We start from the raw sequence: 24,750 nt of genomic DNA, 5'->3' as shown, positions 1-24,750 counted from the left end.
TCCGTTTTATAGCCTGAGAAGCCGCCACAGAACGCGCACTTCATGGTAAAGAACACCGAGCCGACATCAGTGAAACACTTCGTTTCTGCTCCGATACAACTTCTGCGCAAGGTTTGTACCCGGCGCAAGTGATAATGCCGCGTCTGTGAAACATTCGGTACGGTTTCTGAAGCCGCTCTCCTCCAGAGCGCTGGAGGAGGACACCTGCCTCCGATCTTGCAACAGAAACAGAATACTGGAGTGTAACCTAAAGGGGAGAGGTTTCTGTTCTCGGCTTCCCGTATTTCAGAGTTTATACCTCGCTTCGACAAAGCTTTGTACGCAATATAAGTGAACCTGGAGAAAACAAGGCGGCAAAAATTCCCAATTTTTTGTTACATGCAGTTTTCGAGTTAAAGCTTACGGGAGTGAAGCACAAAAGGGCTCTAAAATAATATACATCAGTGACGATGAGCTCACCCTTGAAGTATTTATTTCACAGTGAAAACTGCACGATTTAGGCCAACTCCTTTCCCACAAGCTTGTCACTTCACGGCACTCGAAGGATTCAAGGTCCCTTACCACCGTGTTCACAAACGTAACTTAGGTAACCAGTTGGCATTTTTACATTTTCGGTGACTTAATGCGTTCCAAGGACCGAAATTATGCTGAAATGGCGCCTTTTCTTGAATTTGATGAAATTGGTGCGATTGCCGCACTCGAAATTGGTAGAGGGTGTTAGCTGGGATATTCTACCGGGTGGCGGCGTACTTCGTTCTAACCGGCGAAGACGGCACTTCAAACTGGGAGCTTGTATTGGAAAGACAAATCGTTTTGTTTTATGGCAGCAGAACTCATCCCCGACGATCCGAAACCACAAATAGCAGTGGACAGGTGCGACTGCACGTCGACAGGCCCATTCAGGACATAGTTCACACCGCATTCACACTTGGAAAGGCAGGGTAATTTGCGGTGCCGGCAAAAATAGCTAAATTAGTGCATTTCTCCAGCGGATTTTTCAGAAAAGTGCAGAAAACAGTGACTCGCCAGCGTGGCGAATTCGTTACAAGGTTAGCCGACGCAACGACTTCGTTAAATAGGCCCCAAACACATTGAATTTAATGGGGTTGGCAATGGAGAATTGGAAAACCTGGTTAAATCTAAGAATTCGTTACATGGAAGTTCGTTACATCCAGTGAGGGGGCGCCGGGGAGTATAGCGACGGGGGAGATGATCGGCATAAATTCACCCTTCGAGGTCTGATGTCGTCCACTGCTACCCGAGCTCAACAATGAGTGTGGCCTTGCTTGAGATATCTTAAGGCTCAACTTAAAGGTTACCTTACGTGCAGTATAAACAAAGCATCTGGTGTTCGTCCGGCGTCATGCTCTGACATCTAACATCGTCAACGGGTGCACACTAGAAAAATACTATTTCTCTAAATCCACTTCAAGCTGCGCATACCGGCGACATCGCAAGGCCCCAAAGCCAAACAGAAGTAACCTTGGGTGCTCTTGTGCATGCACGGCAAATGATGCTGTTATTTTAGCAAATCTATGCAGACACATTGAGTTGAATGAACTTCAATATTCAGCAGAGCTTTGTGGACGAAAATCTGTGATGTTGCAGCGCGCGTTGCTACAGGCGCTTCTGGAGCATGCGTCAAGAAATCAATGAATAAACGGATCAATGACAGCGTTAGCCCTAAGGCCAATGACCACACGAAATATGTGCCCGTACTACGGACCTTGCATATGTACTGTGAAGCGGGAGACACATGCATGTCTGGAGCATGCGATTGGCATGCGACTGATCATTACGACTGATTGTTAGGACCGGTTTTGGCGTCCTACGCTGATCGGAGGAGCTCACGACGTGCTACTGGCGAGCAAGATGCCGTCGTGCCACCGTTGACACCGTCATGAGGCCACAGCCAATGAGAGCCCAAAGTTGTCGTCACAATGACGTCACTGAAAGCTCCTTTCAAAGCCCGATTATTTTGTGAGGAGCACCTCTCCGCCGCCGCCCCGCGCGCTCTCCGCCGACAATATAAACACCTGGTAGAAACATGTTGCTAGCGGTACCAACAGCAAGAACCAGCGAAATCGTCTCTGCTAAACGTCCGCACACCGCTTTACTGAACATATAAACTGGAATGTATAACGCAATCGCACTATTCAATTTCACTGCAAGTTATCAAATGTCTTCCTTTCTTTCTCGCATTTCCCTTGCACATATATAAATTGGCCGGAGTGTGCCTAAACAGGGAAGCAACAATGGAGCGTAAACAGTGGGTGGAGCGACACCGACGACGCAGCGTACGCATGCATCGGACCATGTGCTCCAATTCACGCGTACGACGTGTTGGGGCGACCGTAACGATCTGTCGAATGCCATCGCATGCTGTAGTCGTGCATGTGTCTCGCGCTTGAAGCCCAGCAGAGGGTTACACAGACACCGGGTGCCACACACTCCTGATGGGACGTCAGATAACGTCAGATGTGGGCCTCTGTCCTGAGATATTTCCGGTTTGGCGACACAAAAGTGTAAGATCATAGCATTTCTTTAAGATTTCACACCCTTTCGCACTGTCCTTACTCCATAAGGGAAATTTGCTATAAATTTATTTCTAACAAAATGAGGATTTTTTTAAAGGTTGGTTGCAAATTCTGCGTGTAAAAGAATCTTTTACAATGGTCCTGCGTTCTGGTTGTCTCATACTGCGTTTCCATCAATTTTTTCCACGCCGGTGCAGCAAACGGGAAAGAAAATTTTTACTGGCAGTTTCGTAGACCTGATGTTTTCAAAGTTTTATGACCTTCTGCGTGGCAGGAAACCATATTTTTTCTCCAACCGGATGCACAGCTATTGTTACAGTAATACTCACGTCTTGGACACAGTTCATTGACGTTGTTGACACTGCGAGATGAGATCGAGCACTTTTAAATGCTCCTATTCGACATACCTTAACCTGACTGTACCATACGGTGTAAAAATTAACAGATGGCACCAGCTGATTGATTTCGCTCGCTGTGGACAAGCGGCGCCGCAGAACAGACGCACAAAAATTAACAGATGGCACCAGCTGATTTATTCCGCTCGCTGTAGACAAGCGGCGCCGCAGAACAGACGTGGAGCAGCAGTGCCCACACTGAATTGCTCGTTACCTGTGCAGATGGGTTTATGATGAACGCCATAAAAAATAGCGGTATATAAGTTGTGAATAAACCAGGCCTAAGTGTGCTTTCGGCCAATTTCTTGAGTGTTTTTTGCGGAGCGGTAAATGTAAAACTTATCGAACCTGTATGGTCTGTGTAACCATAATCGCCTCGTTCTCGTAAAGCTTATGCGCAAGGTGTGTTACATCTCCCAACATATGTGCAAGAAAATGACCGTCCACTGTGTGTTCTCTTATATGCGTACGCGAGAAAAGCTCATACCTTCCTTCACTAGGTTGAGAAATCGGGGGTGTTCGAACAGTACCAGATACGGCATGTCGTTATTTGTTTAAAGAGGCATCTGGTCATCCCACGAGCGGATACGCAACACCAAAAAAGAATGAACGCAATGAATTGGGGATGACAATTTCCCACCATGGTGCGCGGGTGGACAAATGACTACCCCAGCATAGAAATTACCTGAAATTCTAATCACAAATTTCGCCCATCACTGCAACTCCTCAATTCAGGTTTTAATTCGCTCAGACAATTTCCCCCGACCATGACCTGAACGCAACAAATTTCACCTCAGGCGCACCTAATCACCACCCTTATGTCAAGCCCCACCCGACCTCAATACAATGGAAATGAATCAGAGCTGCCGTTGCTTCACCCCCCTCCCACCCCGCGGGCCAAAAACAGAATCTGAGCTGCCATTGCTTTAGCCCCCCTCCCCCACCGCGCGCCAAAAACAAACTGATTTGTGTGCAGAGACGTAATGCACTTGCCGACGGTAAAACAAAGTTATATACTTAGTTTGCCTAGATGTGCTACTAGCAAGGGATTAGCAATTTTCTAATCGACGCAGAGGCAAAGGACATCATCCTTCCCATTCAGTGTTCTCAACGTCCCATGTAAATTCATAGAGCGACCAACCGCCTTTCAAAAATAAAATCCGCAAGTAATAGGTTCAAACAAAGTGCAAACTCCAAGGAGTTTCCAGTTGTATTATCGTTTAAAGTGAATACGTAATCAAAATATATTTGTTACCTGGTTCTGACTCTCTCAGTGGCTAAGGCGTTGCGCTGCTGAGCACGAGGTCGCGGGTTCGATTCCCGGCCGCGGCGGCCGCTTTTCTGATGGAGGCGAAAAGCAAAAACGCCCGTGTGTACGAGGTTTCGGCGCACGATAAAGATCCCCAGGTGGTCAAAATTAATCCGGAGCCCTCCACTACGGCGCGCCTCATCGCCTGCGTTGCGTCGGCGCGTTAAACCCTACAATCAATCAATCAATGGTTCTGACTCTGTTTGAAACAACTTTTCTTAGCCATGGACAATACCAATTTCAGAAGGATGGCGGGATATGCCGTCGTAAAATTGTGTACGTGCTTTATTTGAAATCATTAAACTCACCTCAAATAATAACCTCGCTCAATCTCAAAAACGCTTTCTTAGGTTGAGGCTAGAACCTCGGACTTCGCTCGTGCTACGTCGCCACCTGTGACTTTACTTCAATGTCTTCCACATGCGAGGGGGACATTTTACGCCAATTTCTCTGCAATTCTTAGAACATATTAGTCGAAACTGGGCGTTGAGGGGAAACCGACAGATTCGGAAGGCGCCAATTCCTAGTGGCTACGTCCTCTGCGCGCATAGGTGCCCAACCCGCAACTAACACCACACCGGTCGCCCGATGATCCGAAACATGTGCATTTGGTGCGCTATTGGAGCGCAAAAATAAATTTGTAGTAATTATTGATATAAAGCAAAACTGAAAAACACTGTAAAAAACATTTCGGCAACTACGAAATGAATCAGCCGTTTGATCATTTCTTTGCCGTCTTCTACACCTAACATCGTACAAGAGTTCTACCACCCAAATTTGGAATGACAACCATGACATTTCAAATATATTTACTGTTCTTTTCAAATGTAGGGCACCGTGTAACAAAGAACGACCGCAGAAACAATATGTGCCTGTCTTCACACGGGCTTTTTTACGTAGCAGAGTGGTTGAAGGGACCCGTAAGAACACTATTGGTACAACTGGCGTTCAGACTGCTGACTGGTCTTGTAAGGATCACGATGCCGGGATGCCTGTTTGGACAAACTATACAAATACAGGAATACAAATATAATATACAAATACAATGCACGGACGCCGAGCTCGCGCTAAGATTCCGAGTCCTCGTAACCGGTTGTTGCGGGTTCTAGCGCGTTATAACGCGGTCCACTCTGGGAGAGATGTGAAAGCCTACGAACAAAACCATCCGGGCCAGCCAGTCATAGAGAACTTTCAGCGGCAAGTTGGGAAATCCATGTGAGGTGCAGGAGCCAGGTCTCTCACGAAGGAAGAAGGGCCGCCAGCTCTGCTTTTTCTCCAGCTTTGCCTAACTCGAGCAAGCTGCGGCAATTTTTTTACTGATGTCTTCCTTCGCATGGCTAGTAAAGGGGACATAATCGTTTACGCTACAGGTTCCAAAGGCGGGTCCGATGTACGCGCCTCCGATACTACGATGAAAGCCAAGGAAGTGAGAAATAAAAGTTCGGACGCTATACTGTTTAGGTGGCGTCCAGAGAGCATCTGCTATCAAGTTGCGCCCCTCTACTGCGCTTTGGCAAACCTTTCCGAAGAGGTACTGCCCCGTTGGAGCAGTTGTGGAAAACAAACACGCAATCGACCAAATGAACTTGACGGCCGTCTCATTTAAACAGCCATGAGACAAATAACGTACCATTTTGCGAATAGTTGCTGCATATATGCGAGCTAAGAATAAGGAGGCACAGTGCTTCTCGTGTTAAACCACGTATATCTCCTGATTTCTCTTTCACACAAGGCGATACATTTAAACCGAATCGACACTGAAACAAAGCGTACGGTCTGTGAGGTTACCTCCTATCTACATAATATGTCGCTCTTGTATTTACAGAAAGTTGTCATTCTGTCTTCACAGCGGCGACAATTTTGGTTCCAGTCCTGTTCATGCCAAGGGCGACGATGACGGTCACTTCTCGCGTAAGATTAGACGCGTATAACTAACACAATTCCTTTTAAAAAACAAGGCATAGTGCCAGATCATTCACACGGAGCTTCCGCGTTAAGCGAAATAGAACACGAGCACGCGCAATGCATCTTGCACTGAAGCGCTGACAGCGGCCTGACGACGGAGGTGAACAAGTATAGGAGCAGAGGACTATGCCCGGGATTCACGTCGGTCAGGTGCTGAGATTAAGCAGCCTACCAGCTGCCCCCTACAGCGAAACCCAACCCTTTACCCTCGACAAGCAAGTCGTCTAATCGAGCATCCGAAGAGAGCAACCGCATGCACAAGAGAACCGGATGGTCAATGTCGTCCCCTTTAAACAAACTCTGCAAGTCCCACTGTTCGCGACGATGGTGAGAGCTGGGTTAGCGTATATGCTGGCACAAATACTCACACACAAACCAAAGCGGACACGCACGAAGAGATGAGTTGTGATCCCTAAGAGAAATGCGACCACACACTATAGTTGCTCGTCTGCGATGCGTGTCTGCCGTCGTTTCCTCACGGCTCACTTTGTCGACATGTAGGATGGCCACAGATCGAACGTCGCACTGTGTCGAGCTATCATCGACATCCTTCTTTTTTGCCCACCGGGGGTAGGTTTACAAACGTAGCGTTTCCGGACATGTGCATTTTCGTTAGTCACAGTCAACCTTGTGTCGCAGCTGTTCTGCCGGACGCCAGGAATCTAAAGCTCCCCTATGCCGACGAATTCCATTTCACATAGCAGATCGGCGCCCCATGAGTTATCATGAGAAGTGGCACGACACAAAAAACCAGCTCGTACGCTGCTCCGCCGCCACCACTGCACGTATTTGTTGCACCCGCTACCAAAAAGTAGCATGTAAACTGTAACTTTGCACTTTAATATATAGCTTACAGCTTCGGTTTACTTACTTGCGTCTGCTATTCCAATGAGGCAACGTTTCGAAGGGGTTCAACTTGTATTTTATAAATGAGCAGGAGGACGCGGGTTAGATTTCCGGCCGTGGCTGCCGCTTTTCATCGTAGCAAAAAGCAAAAACGCCTGTGTGTACAAGATTTCGGAGTGTGTTAAAGATCCACAGATAGTCAAAATTAATCCGGATACATCCACTACGGCGCGCCTCATCGCCTGCGTTGCACCGGCGCGCTAAACCGTACAATAAATCAATCAATTGTATTTTATAAACACGGCCCCTCTAAGAGTCCCTTTGCTGCCTGTATACACACCAGTTTAGGTTTAGTGCCGAGAGCTGCGCTAAGGCTTCAAGTTTTATCACAGCGTTTTGTGTAACGAAATGTTATACAGGCCTTAAATACAAAATAAAAGCTGGCGTAAAACTTGGGATTGACTCGCCGATAAAAGGAATATACCATACCCAGCCGCAGCGTCTCTAAAAGGGGGCGAAGACGTGTGAGATACGCGGCCACATGCCACAACTGGCACCGCAAGTGGGAACAACAGCGAAACAAATGACATAAACGATATGCCTCCGCAGGCTTTGAGAAATCTTGGGCGGGAGATTTTGTTATCTTTCCACATCCGCAAATAGAATGCAAGCTCGAAACAAAATTAGTGGCACAGGTACAGGGTGGTCAACACGGTGTTTTCGGTGCAATACCTGACTGCTATGTCAGGTAATCGTATGACCGTTTATGTAGTCACTGCTACTAAGTATGTAGTCACTGCTACTTATGAAGTGTCTGCACGCTTCTGTTCATTAGAAATTTCTTGTGAACATTAGCTTAGATAGGGTAGGTTTCTAAGAACCCTCCAAAACGTTTTTCCCGTTTTTCTTTTAATCTGAAGGGTCTTCAGTACGTACTACCCAGACCCAGAACGTGCTACCCAGGCCCAGGCCCAGACTGAGGGCCAAGAATACATTAGCCAGATGTTGCTACTCTGTCCTAACGAGATAATTTCAAAACTTGCTACACGGATTCTTTTGTCTTTCTCGGTCTTAACGAACTTCTTGGGCTCGAATGACGTCATTTGACTGATGTCCCATCTGTTGGCGGGCTTCCTTTCCGTTGCACCATTAACCACATTCGAAAGCCGCATTAAAAATCACCCCAAAATCACACGTCGAACTGGAAGGCGTGTGTGCTCTCTCTAGCAAATCACTTAAATCCGCTCTCTGCTGGCGATAACTACAGCTTTTGGAAGTGCTTCCATGCGTAAAATAAAGTGTCAGCTTTTATGGCAGTGTTACCGGGCCCCTTAACTCCCAAATACCCTCCCCGCAACAAAATTGTGAATGACCGGCCGCCGTTAGCACTGAACAGCAGAGAAAAAACCCCTTCAATATCCGTCGGTTGGTTGTTTCAGACATCCGGAAAGTAGGCGGAGAAAATACCTAGAATGATCGGGAGGAAGAGGACGATCGCAGCAGCAAAAGGATCGTCACGCAAACCCTTCGTCTCTCCATTCCCAGAGAGAACGTAAGCACGGATATGCGACGAGTCATCCGGACTGTCCTATGAACACTGCAAGGTGGTGGACTTCATCGTTTATCGAAATAAAGCGCGTAAAACGAGCATGTTATCAGCCTCCATCCTGCAACGAATGCTTACTTCCTTCGAATGAACGAGATGAAAACACCTCGCACAAGATGTCCGTGGTGTGCGGCGTTTATAGGTGTCAAGGGCGGGCCGCGGTGAATGGCGCCTGCCAGAGCTATTTGTTTCTGTACGTGGCGACTTGTTTTCACCGGACACAAGTAGTTCTAGGCACTGTACTAATAAAATATCAAACTTTATTACAGAACTTAATCCACAACCGGTTTGATTTGGGAATATACTCCCAAGAGCAGTGCGCCCACATCGGCTCAAACTGCCAAACGATTTGGTACGCGTGAGAATTTTCCGCATCCTTTACCGGTACACTGCTGGCTCGCTCACTGGGTGTTTCTGCGAGACAAAAACCGCCAGATGTACACCTTATTCCATGGCCGGAAGGGAAATAAGGAACAGAAATTCGTTCTTTTTTTGTGATTCCTCTGAAATTCTGACATCTTTTGCCCCCGCATAAGGGCGTAGAGGACTACGGGTGGATAACGCTTTCATCTAAACAAAGCTGCTAGATGGCTTCAGTCTCTGTGTAATATACTTGTCGTTCGACCCAATGTGAAGTACATTCTAGTATAAGGAAAGGAGCTCTAAGTATCCGCACCTATAGAAGCCAATTCCGTCTGCACAAGCCATTTCGGTTCCATGATTACGACTTTTACTCTGAGCTGAATAGTTAGGTGCCTTTTTAACTATTGAAAACAACCGACATTCTAAAATGGATATGATGAAAAAATTTTAAGAGCTAGATGATACCATGCATTGTGTGGTAAGGAAAGTTTTTGTCTTTTGGCACGAGATCATGTTCTCTGGGAAGTTTAAAGTAAAAAAAATCCAAACCGATTCGTGTAACATGATATAGCAAAGTGATCGATTGGCCTAGTAACATTATCGATTCAGGTTACCCTAGCTGACACGCATTCAATGACTCCTCATGTATTTCGGTGAGCATTGTAGCTTAAGGTGCTTTGCTTTTTGGTTTTAGAAGTTAGCAGCCCTTCGCCTTCTTGAGTGTTGATGTAATTAACCTTGTTAAGGCGCTGCTTAGAATAGGTGCGTGAAATTGCAATGTTACAGCAGAGCGCATGCACGCCTATCCCCCGCACGGGGCACCTTGAGTATTCATGGTGACGGTGAGCAGCGACACCGCGGACCCCGAGCTCCCAACATAAGCCGTGTCCAACCGTGGCGAGGTGTTTAAAGGTGAAGGGTAGAAACCGTAAACGGTGGCCGTCGGAGCCTTGGTCAAGCTCCGGCCGATGGGCTCCCTGCCTGTCTACCAGGCAGGGAGCTCCGGGACCTCTTTGACTACCAGGGTAAGGTCAAAGGAGAAAGTACCCCCGTCTCCCTGCTTTTCAATGTATCAAAGCCCTCTCCCAAAGCCCGATACTTTTTCGCGCTTTCTGATCATGGAATCTCTTGACAAGACAAAACAAATCACTTCGCAGTCCGTGTTTCTAATCTCCAAGTATCTTGAAAGCCTTGTCGGAAAGTCCTGCAAGGCTAAGAAACTCACAACGGGAGAAGTTTTGATAGAAGTAGAAAACAAACAGCAATCGTCTAACCTCCTCAAGCAAACGCGCATGGTAGATGTCGACATCAAGATCACGCCCCATCGCAGTCTCAATAGCTGCCAGGGCGTGATCTCTGATCGGGATCTAATGAATGAGACTGAAGCAGATCTGCTCGAGGGCCTCCGAGATCAGGGCGTGACAGCAGTGAGGCGAATCACCATACGCCGAAATGATGAAATAATTCCTACCAAGCACATAATCTTGACACTTGACCGTTCAAACCTTCCAGAGTCGGTGAACGCAGGTTTCTTGAGATGTCCAATCCGACCCTACGTGCCGAACCCACGCCACTGTTTCAAGTGTCAGCGGTTTGGGCACGGCACAACGTCTTGTCAGGTAAATTGACGTGCGCAAAATGTGAAGCACATGATCATCTAACTGACAATTGTAAATCCGAGAACTTCACCTGTGCGAACTGCCAAGGACCACATGCTGCCTATTCTAGGAGCTGTGAAAAGTTCAAACAAGAAAAACAGATCATTGCCTTGAAAGTCAACGAAAACATCACCTTCCCAGAGGCGCGGAAGAGGTTCGCCTCCTTCCCTCTGGGCAGGTACGCCGACGCAGCTCGCCGGGGGGCGGAGCGGCGTCTGGTTTCGGCGGGGACCCAGTACCGCGAGTCTGACTTGGTCCCGCCCCCGCCCCCCCCCCCCCTGGGTTGCCTATGGCAGCCCAACCCGCCTCCGCACCTCTCGCTGAGCCAGCAGCGGTTGTGGTGGCAACCTCTTCCGTCGGGACCGGTGCCGCTCCCATCCCTGCCTCCCCATCGTCCAGTGCGTTGGAGAGTGCCATGGACACCACGACCCCCGCACCGGCTCCCACCGCCACCGCACCACCCGTGCCACTTCTGGTGCCTCCGATACCTGCGGCGGTGGCGGGTCAAACGAAGGGCCCTCGAAGGGGGGCCAAGTCCGGGGGGCCCGGTTCGACGGGTACACCCAGGACATCGGACGACGAGATGGACGTCGTGCCATTCTTGCCTGCAACGCAGCGCAAGGATCGGCCTTCGACGTCCAAACCTACAGAAAGGCCCAGAAAGCCTAATCCAAGAGTCACAGCCCCGAAAGACGACACATAAACATATACACTCCAGTAGCTCTCACACTAAATAATGGGAAGAGAAAACATTGTTCAATGGAACTGCCGAGGCCTTCTGAGTAATCTTGACGACGTATATGAGATTCTGCATGCCAATCAGCCAAGTTTAATGTGTGTCCAGGATACACATCTGAATTCTAAGCACACAAATTTCTTGGTATACAGAACCTGGTATACAGAAAGGACAGGGATGGCTGCACACACTCTTCTGGCGGTGTGGCCATAATCGCCCGCAAATCCTTAGCATGCCACCTTGTCACCTTGAACACCGTCCTTGAGGCTGTAGCAATACGCTTAATAATATTTAATAGGTTGATAACGGTATGCTCCATATACATTCCTCCTGATGTTACACTTTTGAGCTCTGACTTCGAGGCACTGGTTGACCAGCTGCCCGAACCGTACATTCTAACAGGCGACCTTAATGCTCACAATTCTCTTTGGGGCTCTTCTCGTACGGATGCCCGGGGTCGCCTGATAGAAAGGTTTCTTACATCCTCTGGAGCATGCCTTTTCAACAATAAACAGCCTACATATCATAACATAGGACACAACACATACTCATCTCTTGACTTGGCTATTGGCTCCGCAGTTCTCTTTCCTCTTCTCGAGTGGGGTGTGGGAACTGACCCATATGGCAGTGACCACTTCCCCACCTCACTTACATATACAGGTAAAGGCCCAAGCAGTTCATCTTCCCATAATAGGTTCAATGAAGCACGAGCTAACTGGAATACATTTACAGAGACATCCAAACTACACCACACATCCATAGGACACCTACACGTTGAAGAAGCTACCCAACTCCTCACAGCGCACATCCTCGACGCCGCCGAAAAGTCCATTCCCCACGCCTCTGGTGCCCCGCGCAACCAGCGGAGGCCGTGGTGGAATGAGGACTGTAGGCCGGCGCGAGAGGCCCAGAACAAGGCGTGGGGTATCCTTCGTCGGTACCCCACGTCGGGAAACCTCCTCTTGTTCAAACGGGCCAAGGCATTAGGAAAATGTGTGCGTCGTGAGGCAAAACGAGAGAGTTGGCGTTCCTTCATAACATCAATAAACTCCTACACAGACACACGGAAAGTATGGACAAGAATACGCAAACTCAGAGGACAACAAACACACAGCCTGCCTCTGGTCAGCACAACAGGGGACACACTCCAAGACCAGGCTGACACCCTCGCACAACACTTCCAACACGTGTCCAGTTCAGCACACTACACAAACACTTTCATGAAACACAAACAAACGGCCGAAAAGAAGCCTATACTAAATCACAATAGGTCAACATCTTCTTATAACTCTGAGTTTTCACTGCATGAGCTGAGGGCTGCTTTGAGCACGTGTAAACCCTCAGCTCCAGGCCCAGACAACATCACATACACAATGATACAACACCTGCACGCAGACACTCTTCTAACACTTTTACACCTATATAACAAGATATGGCTTTCGGGGCACATTCCAAACTCTTGGAAGGAGGCTATAGTTGTAGCCTTCCTGAAGGAGGGAAAGGACCCGTCATCCCCCTCAAGTTACCGTCCTATTGCCCTGACGAGCTGCCTGTGCAAGCTCTTCGAGAAGATGATAAATCGCAGGCTCGTGTACTTCCTTGAGTACAGCGGTCTTCTCGAGAGCTGCCAGGCAGGCTTCAGGGTCGGGCGATCGACGAACGATCACATGTTATCTCTTGACTCGTACATCAAGGATGCCTTCGCGCATAAGCAGTATTGTTTAACTGTGTTTTTCGACCTTGAGAAGGCATACGACACCGCTTGGCGTTATGGGATCCTTAGTGACCTCAAGTCATTCGGTGTTTCGGGTAACATGTTGAACGCTCTTGTCAGTTACTTGTCAGACAGAACATTCCGAGTAAGAGTCGGTGGTGCACTCTCAAAGGTTCACGTGCAAGAAAATAGTGTGCCACAAGGTGGCGTGTTGAGCTGCACTCTCTTCATAGTAAAAATGAACTCTCTTGGTAAGGCACTGCCACCTACAATCTCTTATTCCATGTATGTAGATGACGTGCAGATATCCTATAAATCATGCAATATGTCAATCTGCGAACGTCAAGTCCAGCTTGGTGTAAAGAAACTTGCCGGCTGGGCAGACAAGAATGGTTTTAAATTGAATCCTGTAAAAAGCTCCTGCGTTATGTTTTCCAGGAAGCGCGGGGTCCATATGGACCCAGACATTACTCTTAATGGCGTGTCGCTTCCTGTGAACAAGGAGCACAAGTTCTTAGGTGTTGTGTTTGACCACAAACTCACATTCATTCCACACATCAAGGAACTTAAAAATAAATGTCTCAAAACAATGAATATATTTAAGGTTCTCTCCCATCAATCGTATGGTTCCGACAAAGAACTCCTACTACGGCTCTATACTGCTTTGGTTGTGTCTCGTTTAGACTATGACAGTGTGGTATATGGGTCGGCGACTAAAACAGCGTTGCGAATGCTTGACCCAGTGCTACACTTGGGGCTTCGTCTTGCCTCGGGTGTTTTTCGCACTAGCCCTGCCGAGAGTCTTTATGTAGAGTGTGATAAGTGGAGCCTTGAGAACCAACGAACGTACATGGACTTGCTTTATGCTTTTAAAATTTCGTCGCTGAATAATCATCCTTTTTATCCTGTCTTTAACGATACATCAACATCTCTGCTCTTTGTAAATCGCCCATCCGTTCCTCGGCCCTTTTCACTTAGAGTGAGAGAGCGAGCCTCGGATCTCAGTGCTTTGTTTTCAGATGTGTGCAGGTCATCCTTTTCTAACAGTTTACCGCCTTGGCAAGTTCGCCCTGTGTCGTGCGACCTTTCTTTTATGAGACTTGACAAAAATCGTGTACCACGAGCTGCAATACTGCAGCACTTTCTGTCTTTGCAGTTTAAATACACGTGTGCAGAATTTATAGTGACGCTTCTAAAACCTCCACTATGGTGTCGTGCGCTGCTCATGGTCCAAATTTCAATGCAGCCAGAACCATGAGCGTGCACACAACAATTTTTTCAGCAGAAGCGTATGGAATTTTACTGATTGTACGACACATTCTTGAAACTCAAATTCCCAATTCCATCATCTACACAGATTCTTTGAGTGTTGTTCGCGCACTGGCATCGCACAAACCCTCCAAAAACCACATTGTTAATCTTGTATTCAACGCTATCATGTCTGTGTATGCACAAAAGCATGCGCTGGTCCTCTGCTGAGTCCCAGGACACGCTGGGATCGCTGGAAACGAGTTGGCAGACGAGAGGGCAGCTGCTGCTGCACTCAAGAACACTGTAGACATTACAATGATACCCTACACAGACCTCAAGCCACACATAAGACAACACCTGCGCATAACATGGCAAACACACTGGGACGAACAGACAGACAACAAACTACATGTAATAAAGCCACACTTGGGACGGTACACATCTGACTCACGCAACAGACACACGGAAGTCGCCTTGGGTAGGCTGCGGATAGGGCACACCCATGCGACGCACTCGTATCTGCTGACGGGATCTTCTAGACCCCAGTGAAGCAGGTGCGGAGAGGCCCTATCCGTGGTGCACATACTAATCACATGCAGGGCACTTCACACAACACGACACAAACACTTCAGAGAACTCTACAGACAACATATTCCCCTACATCCATCTCCGTTTCTGGGTGACGATGCCATGTTTTCCGTTAAACGTGTGTTTGAGTACTTGTCAGATGTGAATTTTTTAAACCTCATTTCCTATCACGCATAATCAAATCTGGCCCTATACACCAGCCATCACCATTGCCGTTAATTGATTTTATTTATGTTTTGGCTTTAGTAGCCACTATTTTATTTTAGATACTTTTGTTTGGCGCTCTTTGCCCCAGCTGGCCTTGCGCCAAAAAACTCTAACCATCATCATCATCATGCACGCCTATCAGTATTCACTGCACCTGTGGCAGTCACTGCGTTCTTTAGACGGGCTTGGTAACGGGAAAGTGATTGGGAGCACTATCGCAAAGCGGTGTTTTATTCCCACGGGGTGTTTTGCGCGCTATTTGCTCTGACCTAGCTAAGACATCAGTGCCTTCCTATTTCGAGCAAGCCGCGAATTCCCAGCTGGCTCATTTGCTCCCCGTGAAATTGACGCACACACGCACGCACGCACGCACGCACACACACACAAACACGCAAACACACACGCACACGCACGCACACACGCACACGCACACGCATGCGCACACGCACACACGCACACACACGCACACACACACGCACACACACACGAACACGCACACGCACACACACGCACACACACACACAGAGCGCAGCTGGAAAGAGCAGAGAAGTGGGGCATGACACCCATGTGGGCGCCTGTTTGTCACGTCCTACTTATCTCTAATTTTACTCAGGGCGATTTTATCTCGTGAATCTGTCCAACCAGCACACCCAAAAGACTCTTTTGTAACGTTAAAACATGTATTTATCTACCGTTAAAAAATGTACTGATGATTTCTATACTCAGCGAACTCAAGGCGGCGCGCGCTACTCTGCTGTTACCTCGCAGCTCATCACCGCCGCCGGCGGTGATGAGCTGCGAGGTTTAAATTTTTCGCGCAAATTTCACGTGGTTCGTATTAGCGGTGACCGGAACAGCGCCTGGGAATAGTGTCAGGGGGAGGGCGCTCCTTGGCGGCAACGCATGGAGAGTGTGAGAGACAGTGAGAGAGATGACGCCATTGCAGTGCGTGCCGCCCTCCTCGTCATCCTTTGCCAGACTTGGCCAGACGCTCCTTTCTGTTTTCTTTCTGCCTTCGCTGCTTCGTTTCCTTACTCGGTTACGCGCACATAGACAGACGCCGCCCCTACGAAGCCCTGGTACTGGCTGCCAAAGGGCTGCCCCCTAATAAGTATGTGCTCTAGAAGGAACGAAAAAATTTATCGTGCAATATAATAGCCGTAACATTAAGCTAGAGAACCACTAGGCATATGGGCATACAGAGGAACCACCGTGTCCCTTTGGCTTCGGAGCGTGGTCTGTCGACTCAGCCAATATACCAGTATGGTGCCTTTTAAGCACGAGAGCACGACATGTCCTGATGCAGCAAAGTCGTGATTCTTACGCCTGCTGAGCGAAACAATGTGATACGGAAGAATGGGGAGCCAGCAAAAAGCATTGGTCAACGGGTATACAGCATGTGATAATTCTTAGGTAGTTGTCCTAAATTTGTTGCATTTACAACCCATGAGTCAGACGAAATCATTTGGGCGCCAGTAACCAGAACTAGGATCAAGAGAGCACGACCATACTAACATTTAAATCTCACGTTACTTGCTGTTGCGGTCGCCGACCGACGTGATTTTTGTCGTCGCCGTCATGATAATGAACCTCGTAACTGCAAGAATGACCTCCACAACATATGAACCAAAAGAAGCTACACATCCAACATACTGTGCCGGTAGCTGGCATCATAAAGACGCTCTGATGTCAGACATCTCAGCCAACATGGCCTCATGACATTCCGCTAAACACTGAACTTGCTATTCATCGTCTGCGCCAGAGAAGTAATGCGTCGTGCTTTAATTTTTTTATTTACTTCCAAGTTGCTGCCAGCAGAACTGCATATTCTTGCATGAGGTTTCGTATATGACCAACAAAGGAAAGAATGTTTGCCAACAAAAGCAGTTCTTTATCCTAATGATTATGGGCAGATGTAAGGTGTGTCATGAAAATAAATGGTTGTTTAAGAAAACTTTGCTCGGCCAACCACTTCTTCATTTGCCCTCCAGCTTTACATGAAAGTCGAATTTTATTTTGTTTAGCATGAAGTACGGCGATGCGCTTACCAACAAATTTGCCAAACAATTGTCGCATATGCTAGAGTCGGTAACCATTTTGTACCACCTCGTAACTGGTCCAACCTGGCGTTTCCAGAAAAAAAACACGAAATTCCGCGAAATGGCATCGCTCATTGTTTTCTGGATTCGTTCAGTGAAGTTGCCTTAACAGGAACCTGTGGCTTCTTATAACGCGGCTCCGAATGGTCGTGGAATACGGGACATACCCCCTGCAGGTGATTTGCCAGTGACGATGGCAGTGGCCTTCATAGACTCAGGACCAATCCACCATGTGTTTCAACGAATCTGTGTATTGCTTCCGCTAGGTTTTCATACCCTGGGGCAAAATGGCGCAATAAAAAGTTTAATTTAGCGCGACGACAAATCACCCACCCACAATCACCACATATCACTGCGTGAGATGGATTGGTGAGTGAAAATGACAGCTGCCGAAAAAAGCCCCTGGGCGATTAACCAAGTGTCGTTGTCTGAATTTTTAGAATCAAATTCACTTAAGCAGACTTAAGTGCCCCTAGTAAACCTTTCATTAGTTTTCAAAGTAAGTTGCCAGGTACTATCTCTGTTCTTGGGATAAACAAAATGTACCTCAATGTACAATCTTTGGGCGAAGTTTTAGCAACAACAAACAAGCGGTTCGGTACGAACAGTTTTTTGAAATTCTATTTGGTTGTCTAATCCTCTGTACAGAGCATAAGGGTAGCGACAACAGAAAAGTGATGTGAGAACTCTGAACGCAAGGCTGACATTTCTGGCACACGCTGGAAGTCGCAACGAGAAATAGTCAGTTGGAGGAAGGGAGTCCACATGATTTATTGAGCTCTCGTGCGTTTTATACTTTTGTATATTTGTAGAGACGTTACACAGACAATTCCATACAGTGCGCCCTTCAATGTTTTGAAACCAAACATGGGCCTGTGATATGTACTGTTTCAAAATGTGCCCCACCATCACCCTCACCATCATCGTCATTACATGGAGCTCCCACGGGGCGCCACCGTCGCGAAAAAAAAAAGAAGTAAGGGAGCACCCTCCAAGCTGAAATCGCACCGGTAACCTTCTTGTGTGCCTCTATTCGCAGTTCGTAAGCACAGAGACCTCCCACTAACCTTGTTTCTCTCGTTTCATTTCCACAGCTTACTATCACAAGCGTGTTCTACTTCGGCTGTCGGTCCCGGTCGGCCGAGGTGACGGCATCTGAACAGAGAGCATCGGTACGGATCACTGCAGTGTTGTAGCGGAGGTACGGCTGTGGTGGTTGTGGATTTTTCTGTAACGCAGTGTCTAGAGTGCCGCGCAACGGCACTCCATCTCGGCGATATATAGCCATAGCTAGAGTTCCTAGGGAAAGACATTTTAATTTTTAAGGATGGGCTGACACAAGCCACAGCGTCTGCCGTTCTGGTGCCGTTCTGCCGCTCTCCGTCTTAGCTTCCTGTTGCTCAGAGTCGTGGTTCTAGTCCCGCTTTCGCCTCCCTTGTTTTTTTTACGTTTAGTTTATGTTGATATTTCTGTTGCGTAGGTTAGTTTTCGGTGTTCTAATTGATTTTTTATGCACGTTAGGTGATGTCGGCTTAGTTTACGCTACGTTACGGTCAGTTACGTTACGTTAATGGAGGGCGAAGCAGTGCAAGGCGCGGAATTTTTTCATCGAATGCGGGTGGACGTCGCTATAGTGGAGTGCCTATAGTACCGTCAGACAGCACTCTAGACACACCTTTTGGGTAATATCCCGACGATAGCTGGGCAATGAGAGATTTGCATTCGAGGCTCCCTGTGGGAGTCTGAACTGCCGCTTCACCCACTGTGACACGTCTGTCTATGAGTGTCGGCGGATGTGTTCCGCCGACACAGGGCGCACCCCAAGCCCCAAGCCTCGTTCTGCAATTCCATCAACGCACGGACTTTTTTTAATGTAGTGGGAATGGTGCGGTGCATGGATTCGAACCACGGTCCTTCTGCACGCGAGGCAGATGCTGTTGTGGATGCTGGTGTGTGCGCGAGGCGGATGCTGTTGCAGCCCCTGTTGTGATATTTACCGCACACTTAACCACAGCTTCATCATCATCATCATCATGATTACCAGCCTATCTACGCCCACTGCAGGGCAAAGGCCTTTCCCATTAATCTCCAATTACCCCGGTCCTGTGCTAACTGCGAGCAAAATATACCCGCAAACTTCTTGATCTCATCTGCCCATCTAACTTTCCGCCGTCCCCTGCTACGCTTGCCTTCCCTAGGGATCCACTCTGTTACCCTTAATGACCAACGGTTATCTTTCCGTCGTATTACATGCCCTGCCCACGTCCCTTTCTTCTTCTTAATTTCTACTAATATGTCCTTAAAGGGACACTGAAGTGATTTGTAAACATCGCCGGATTACTAGCGGAAATTCTAGTCCGGAGTCCATAGGTCATGTTTCGACCGTTTTGAGCGCGTTTACGCGAATCGATTTAGTAGAAAAATCAATTCGAAAATGCCGTCCTCCTCTCTTCATCCTCGCCCATTTTCTGTGGCCGACCTTCCGGCGGATTCAGTCGGCGCAGCGTTTAGTCCGCCGGGCGCCGACAGGTCACCGCAATTCGTTCGCTCAGTGAAACAAAGCCACGACACATTTGTGAATGGAAGAATGGCCTTTCTTTACTTTGTTAGTTTGTACACTGTGTCAAACTCAGAGTCCGGGTCGCTCCACACAAGCGCTGCACAAGCGCACATGTGACGCTTCGCTGACTGGTACGATAGTAGGAAAACCTAAGGCCACTTGAAGGCGGGAGAAGAGTCAGCGAAGTCAATATAGGTACAAAGGAAATAAAATCAACTGATACTTTTACCGTACAGCGTAAAACTAGGGTGCAGGAAGCACCTTTTTTGCGCTTGGCTAAGGCGTTGCGCTGCTGAGCACGAGGTCGCGGGTTCGATTCCCGGCCGCGGCGGCCGCTTTTCTGATGGAGGCGAAAAGCAAAAACGCCCGTGTGTACGACATTTCGGCGCACGATAAAGATCCCCGGTGGTCAAAATTAATCCGGAGCCCTCCACTACGGCGCGCCTCATCGCCTGCGTTGCGTCGGCGCGTTAAACACCACAATCAATCAATCAAATCAACTTTTTTGCGCTGGTAGGACACAGTGGTCAGCAGCGTGATCACACATCTGCGAACGCTTTTCTGTCTAAGAAATGCAATTGTTAGACGTGAGATATTGTGGAAGTTTGGGGGACGTTTACTGCACGAGCGCTATACAACGAATAGCCACCTAAGCTGCTTGAAATGCTAAAACTAAACAAATCTGTAAACTGGTTATACATTATATACCTTATATTTCCATCCCTGGCAGCACTGGCCCGCGGCCGAGTGGTCTGGCGCGCTAGGACAAATTCGTGACAAATTCAAGTGACAAATTAGAATCCCCAAGGGTACATTCTTTTTTTTGTAAGTTGATCTTTTCGTTTGCGGCCGATGTTTCCTATGCTGAGTTCACCATTTTTTGGGCCGTAACGTTCACTGCTCCACGAACTAGTTCACAGAACCTGCGCACGCTGACACTTACGTGCTAGCGAGTTCTCATTGGCGTGCTGTAGTCATAAGCACCGACGGCTTGCGGGCAGTGGGCACAGGCCAGAATCAACGGACCCTTGACCTGGTGCGAAGACGCTATTTACGATAGAGCCATGAGTGAGGCAAGCTCCGGATATGGGGGAAAAGCGCACGGCATTTGAGCTTCTGCGGTGACGCGGAGGGCGTTCATCCACTGCGTAGGCCTCGGCTAGTGAATGCTACGATTCCAAGCCGTCCTGGGAGGCTTCCCTTAGACATTTTACAGCCGACAACATGGCAAAATTACGGTATGACGATTACTGAGATATCGAGAATGCCCATCCAACGATGCCGCCGAATGTCAAGCATATTTAATAGAACCGAAACCGACACTTGTTTGAACGCTAACCTCGGACATCGTCCAATCAAGGTGCATCTCCTCCCGTCACCACACCCTTTAGTTGGTGCGGCCGCCCCGTGCCGCGCATGGTCGTTTTTCTTCTTTCACGCTTTATAAAATAATTACCTACTTATGAACCGGATAAACGATGAAAAGTGTGTTAATTTGAGCCAGTCTACGCAATGCAAGCAAAACCGGGAGGTTGACAAATTCACTTCAGTGTCCCTTCAATGCGCGTTTGTTCGCTTACCCACTCCGCTCTCTTCTTGTCCCATAATGTTACACCTATCATCTTCACAGCTTAGTGCCAAGTAAATGACACTTTTTTCTTTCCCGCCCACCTCTCGCGCTGTTAAGATCCCGTCTCCCTCTTCCCACGAAAAAACACAGTCGAGGTTTGCTCAAGTCAATTCAAATTTCCCGCTGTCCGCTGCTCGAGCGCCATCTGCTGGGACCTTTCGTTATTGTGGGACTTCTGGTAGTAATGCCAGGAGGGCTAGTGTACCGCACGAGACTTTTTGTATTTTTAGATCAAACCATTTTATTCAAGGCCTATTTTTTTAGTTTCCAATCGCCAAAATCAAACTGCCAGGTATTTTTAATTAAAGGGACGATGTTAATATCCCAAGCACTGATTTCGTACCTTAACTATGCCTAATGTTTTTTTTTTTTTTGTCAGCAGTGTTCACGATTTACCTTGCCACCAGATTCAGTATTTTGGAAATGTTTTGCCTGCGTAAACTTCTCGTTCAATAGTTGTTTTAACTTTTTGGCGGAAGGCTGTATCGAGGGACAGACAGACATACAGACCGCCAAATTTTCAGGTTTAGGTATCCCAACTGTCGTCTTTAAGCACCTAGCAATGTCTAACAAGCGCACCACTAAACCAATTCACTAATGCAGACAAGCTTGTGAAGAATGTCCCAGGACGAGCACTCCCCCGGGCGTCATGCTTGGAAGGACGCTGACTCTCCTGGTGGGGATTCTACTGGAACACCGGACATACCGAGGTGAGGTTTTTCTTACACAAATGATGCCATTACTTCTATTCCCCGCCCTCTAAACAACCGGAATCTTCATCTTAAGACCACCACTGTGCGGATTACGACATAGCCATATTTACACCCAGCCACATTTAAAAATCTCCCCCCCCCCCGCTCGTCGGATTGGTTGAAGATGGACAAACACCACTTCTTTATTCGCGTCCGGCATATTTTTTCAAAGTGTACCACGTTTTCAAGAAAACATGTGCTTACTTTGTATACACACTTGTATACCTTTTGCGTGGACGGGGGGCACATGTAGGGGAGTTTACGCCCGCCTTGATTGGCTGCATGCTCTTTAGTTGATGAAAATGTTACGCATGCTAGGAAGGATAAATGTGGGCGCCTTTAAAATTCAATATTCAGCAAACGTTTTTACAATTTAGAAAAGTCTGAATTCTTCCTTGAATGCGTAACCTATCGGACCACGAAACCCTTTTTGCAACATGCGCTTTTTCAAGTGTAAACTAACTATAGTCGGTAGTTGCATTCAGCCCCTTGCCACTACGTTTGTAGACCCGTCGCCACATTTCCCCTTTCCATTCAAGGGGGAATTTGCATATCTATAAAGCCGATCGTCTTACCTCCAAACACCTGTTTATGATGCGGGGCATTTATTTTGGAGATGGGATCCTGCAAAGTCTGTGAAAGTCTCTGAACTCAGGCAGCGTTTCTTTTTATTTCTTACTTGGCCATCAGAGGACATATTGGTGTCATGCATATACGTGCGTCCATAAACGGCCCCGTTCCCTGTTAGTGGGAATCTTCACAGAAATAAGCTATTGAAATCTTGATAGAAACACCAGTTAAGTTGCGCGACCTCATCCCTGGTGGGAAATATTTTATTTACGCTTTAACCGTAATATACTTTTCTCCCATACTGCCGAAACACCATATCTTGAGGGCAGCCCCAAAAGCTAATTGATTTGATTGTAGAGTTTAACACGCCGACGCAACGCAGGCGATGAGGAGCACTGTAGTGGAAGGCTCTGGATTAATTTTGACCACGCGGGAACCTTTGACATGCGCCGAAATCTCGTACTCACGGGTGTTTTTGCTTTTCGCTACCATCAGAAAAGCGGCCGCCGTACCTGGGAGTCGAACCCGCGTCCTCGTGCTCAGCAGCACAACGACTTAGCTACGGAGCCACCACGGCGGGTGCACCCCAAAAAACAAATTATGGGTGTTGAACATACGGGAGACCCAGTGTAGAAATTCGCAGATATATTCGGATCGCTTATTATTTCGTGACCAATTTAGTGGTCATGTCAGCAAAAATTTCCACCGTCGGTTTATGGACCGGCATCCGCAGCTTAATGTGCAAAGAATGTGATCGGTGACCTTGCTTGGAGACAGAGAGAGAGAGAGAGAGAGAGAGAGAGAGAGAGAGAGAGAGAGAGAGAGAGAGAGAGAGAGAGAGAGAGAGAGAGAGAGAGAGAGAGAGAGAATAAACGTTCTTTATTCATAAAAATAAAAATAAATTGGAGTCATCAGGGTGGCTTGCTTAGTCCAGGACTTCCACCCTGGGCCACGACGGCGTGAGCTCGGGCCGCGTCAAGAGCCCTCTAGCCCAGCTGACGCTGATCCTCGAGGCTGGAGCTGGTCAAGGAGCTCTCCCAAAGCTCATGGGTGGTATAGGGATTGGGGCGGGACGCGGGGCTTGGTCACAGCCTCCTACAGTGTGATAGAATGTGAGGGGGGCTGAGGAGCTCGCAGAAGCGACAGTGCGGGGGCAACAGGTAGGAACCAAAATGTGACTTCAGGTCGAGTAGGGGAAAGTGTTCGTCTGAAGTGCAGGGAGCACTCGCTCCAGCTCTATTGGGAGTTTGTGTGCTGGGGTACTGTTGTCGCTCTAGTCGGTAGAGTTGTGTGATTTCTTGGTACGTGGCTGTCGGGTGCATGAGCTCGGGCTCACTTCCAGCAAAAGCGGCTCGGCGGAATAGCTCTCGTGGCAGGAGATGGGCGGTCTCATTGCCCGGAACGTCGAGGTGATCTGAGGCCCAGATGATCTTCATGAAACGGTTGAGTAAGAATCTCGAGAAATTTACGCATACCGGCTGTGAGTCGGTGATAATGACAGCAGCTGTGGTTTGACTCACGGCGAGGGCGATGGCCGCATCCTCCGCTTGCAGTGGGGTGTGGTGTGGTATAGTGAGAGTGGTGTGGTGTTGTTTCTTTATGGCTACAACAGCGATAGTGGCCTGAATTGCGGGGTTTGCGACCGCATCCGTGTAGGCAGTGGCGGATTTCTTTCCGCATTGCTTCGAAATTGCTCTGGCTCAGGTATTTCGTGTCGCCGCGTGGTGGTCAGCGTGCACGTTGCGTAGTAGAGAAGGAACAATTAGGCATTGAAGGATTGCGTGTGGGATGCTTCTTAGTACAGGAGGTGAATGATATAGTGGGACTAAATGTCCCAAGCAGGATAGAATTGCTCTGCCCACTTGTTTGGCTCCCAGTCGCCCTCTCTGGCTTGAGAGGTGGGCCCCGATTTATTCTTTTGCGGTGTTGTGGATTCCAAGATTGAGGAGTCGGTCTGTAGAGGT

At 48.1% G+C, this 24,750-nt stretch overlaps 1 protein-coding gene across 1 annotated transcript in view; it reads left to right on the top strand.

Annotated features, from left to right (window-relative positions):
* Positions 1–24,750, top strand: part of LOC144165275 (uncharacterized) — a 75,566-nt gene that overhangs the window by 12,612 nt on the left and 38,204 nt on the right. Inside the window, exons 2-3 of the mRNA XM_077695406.1 lie at positions 18,369–18,475; positions 22,068–22,174. Coding sequence (XP_077551532.1) covers positions 22,083–22,174 — 92 coding nt within the window. The 5' untranslated portion in view covers positions 18,369–18,475; positions 22,068–22,082. The remainder of the gene's footprint in view (positions 1–18,368; positions 18,476–22,067; positions 22,175–24,750) is intronic.

This window comes from Haemaphysalis longicornis, unplaced genomic scaffold (assembly GCF_048455015.1).
Source record: "Haemaphysalis longicornis isolate Haplotype H1 unplaced genomic scaffold, Haemaphysalis longicornis Haplotype H1 scaffold_1, whole genome shotgun sequence".
Lineage (NCBI taxonomy): Eukaryota > Metazoa > Arthropoda > Arachnida > Ixodida > Ixodidae > Haemaphysalis > Haemaphysalis longicornis.
The sequence above is the reverse complement of the archived record's forward strand: the minus strand, read 5'-3'. Positions and strand labels throughout refer to the sequence as shown.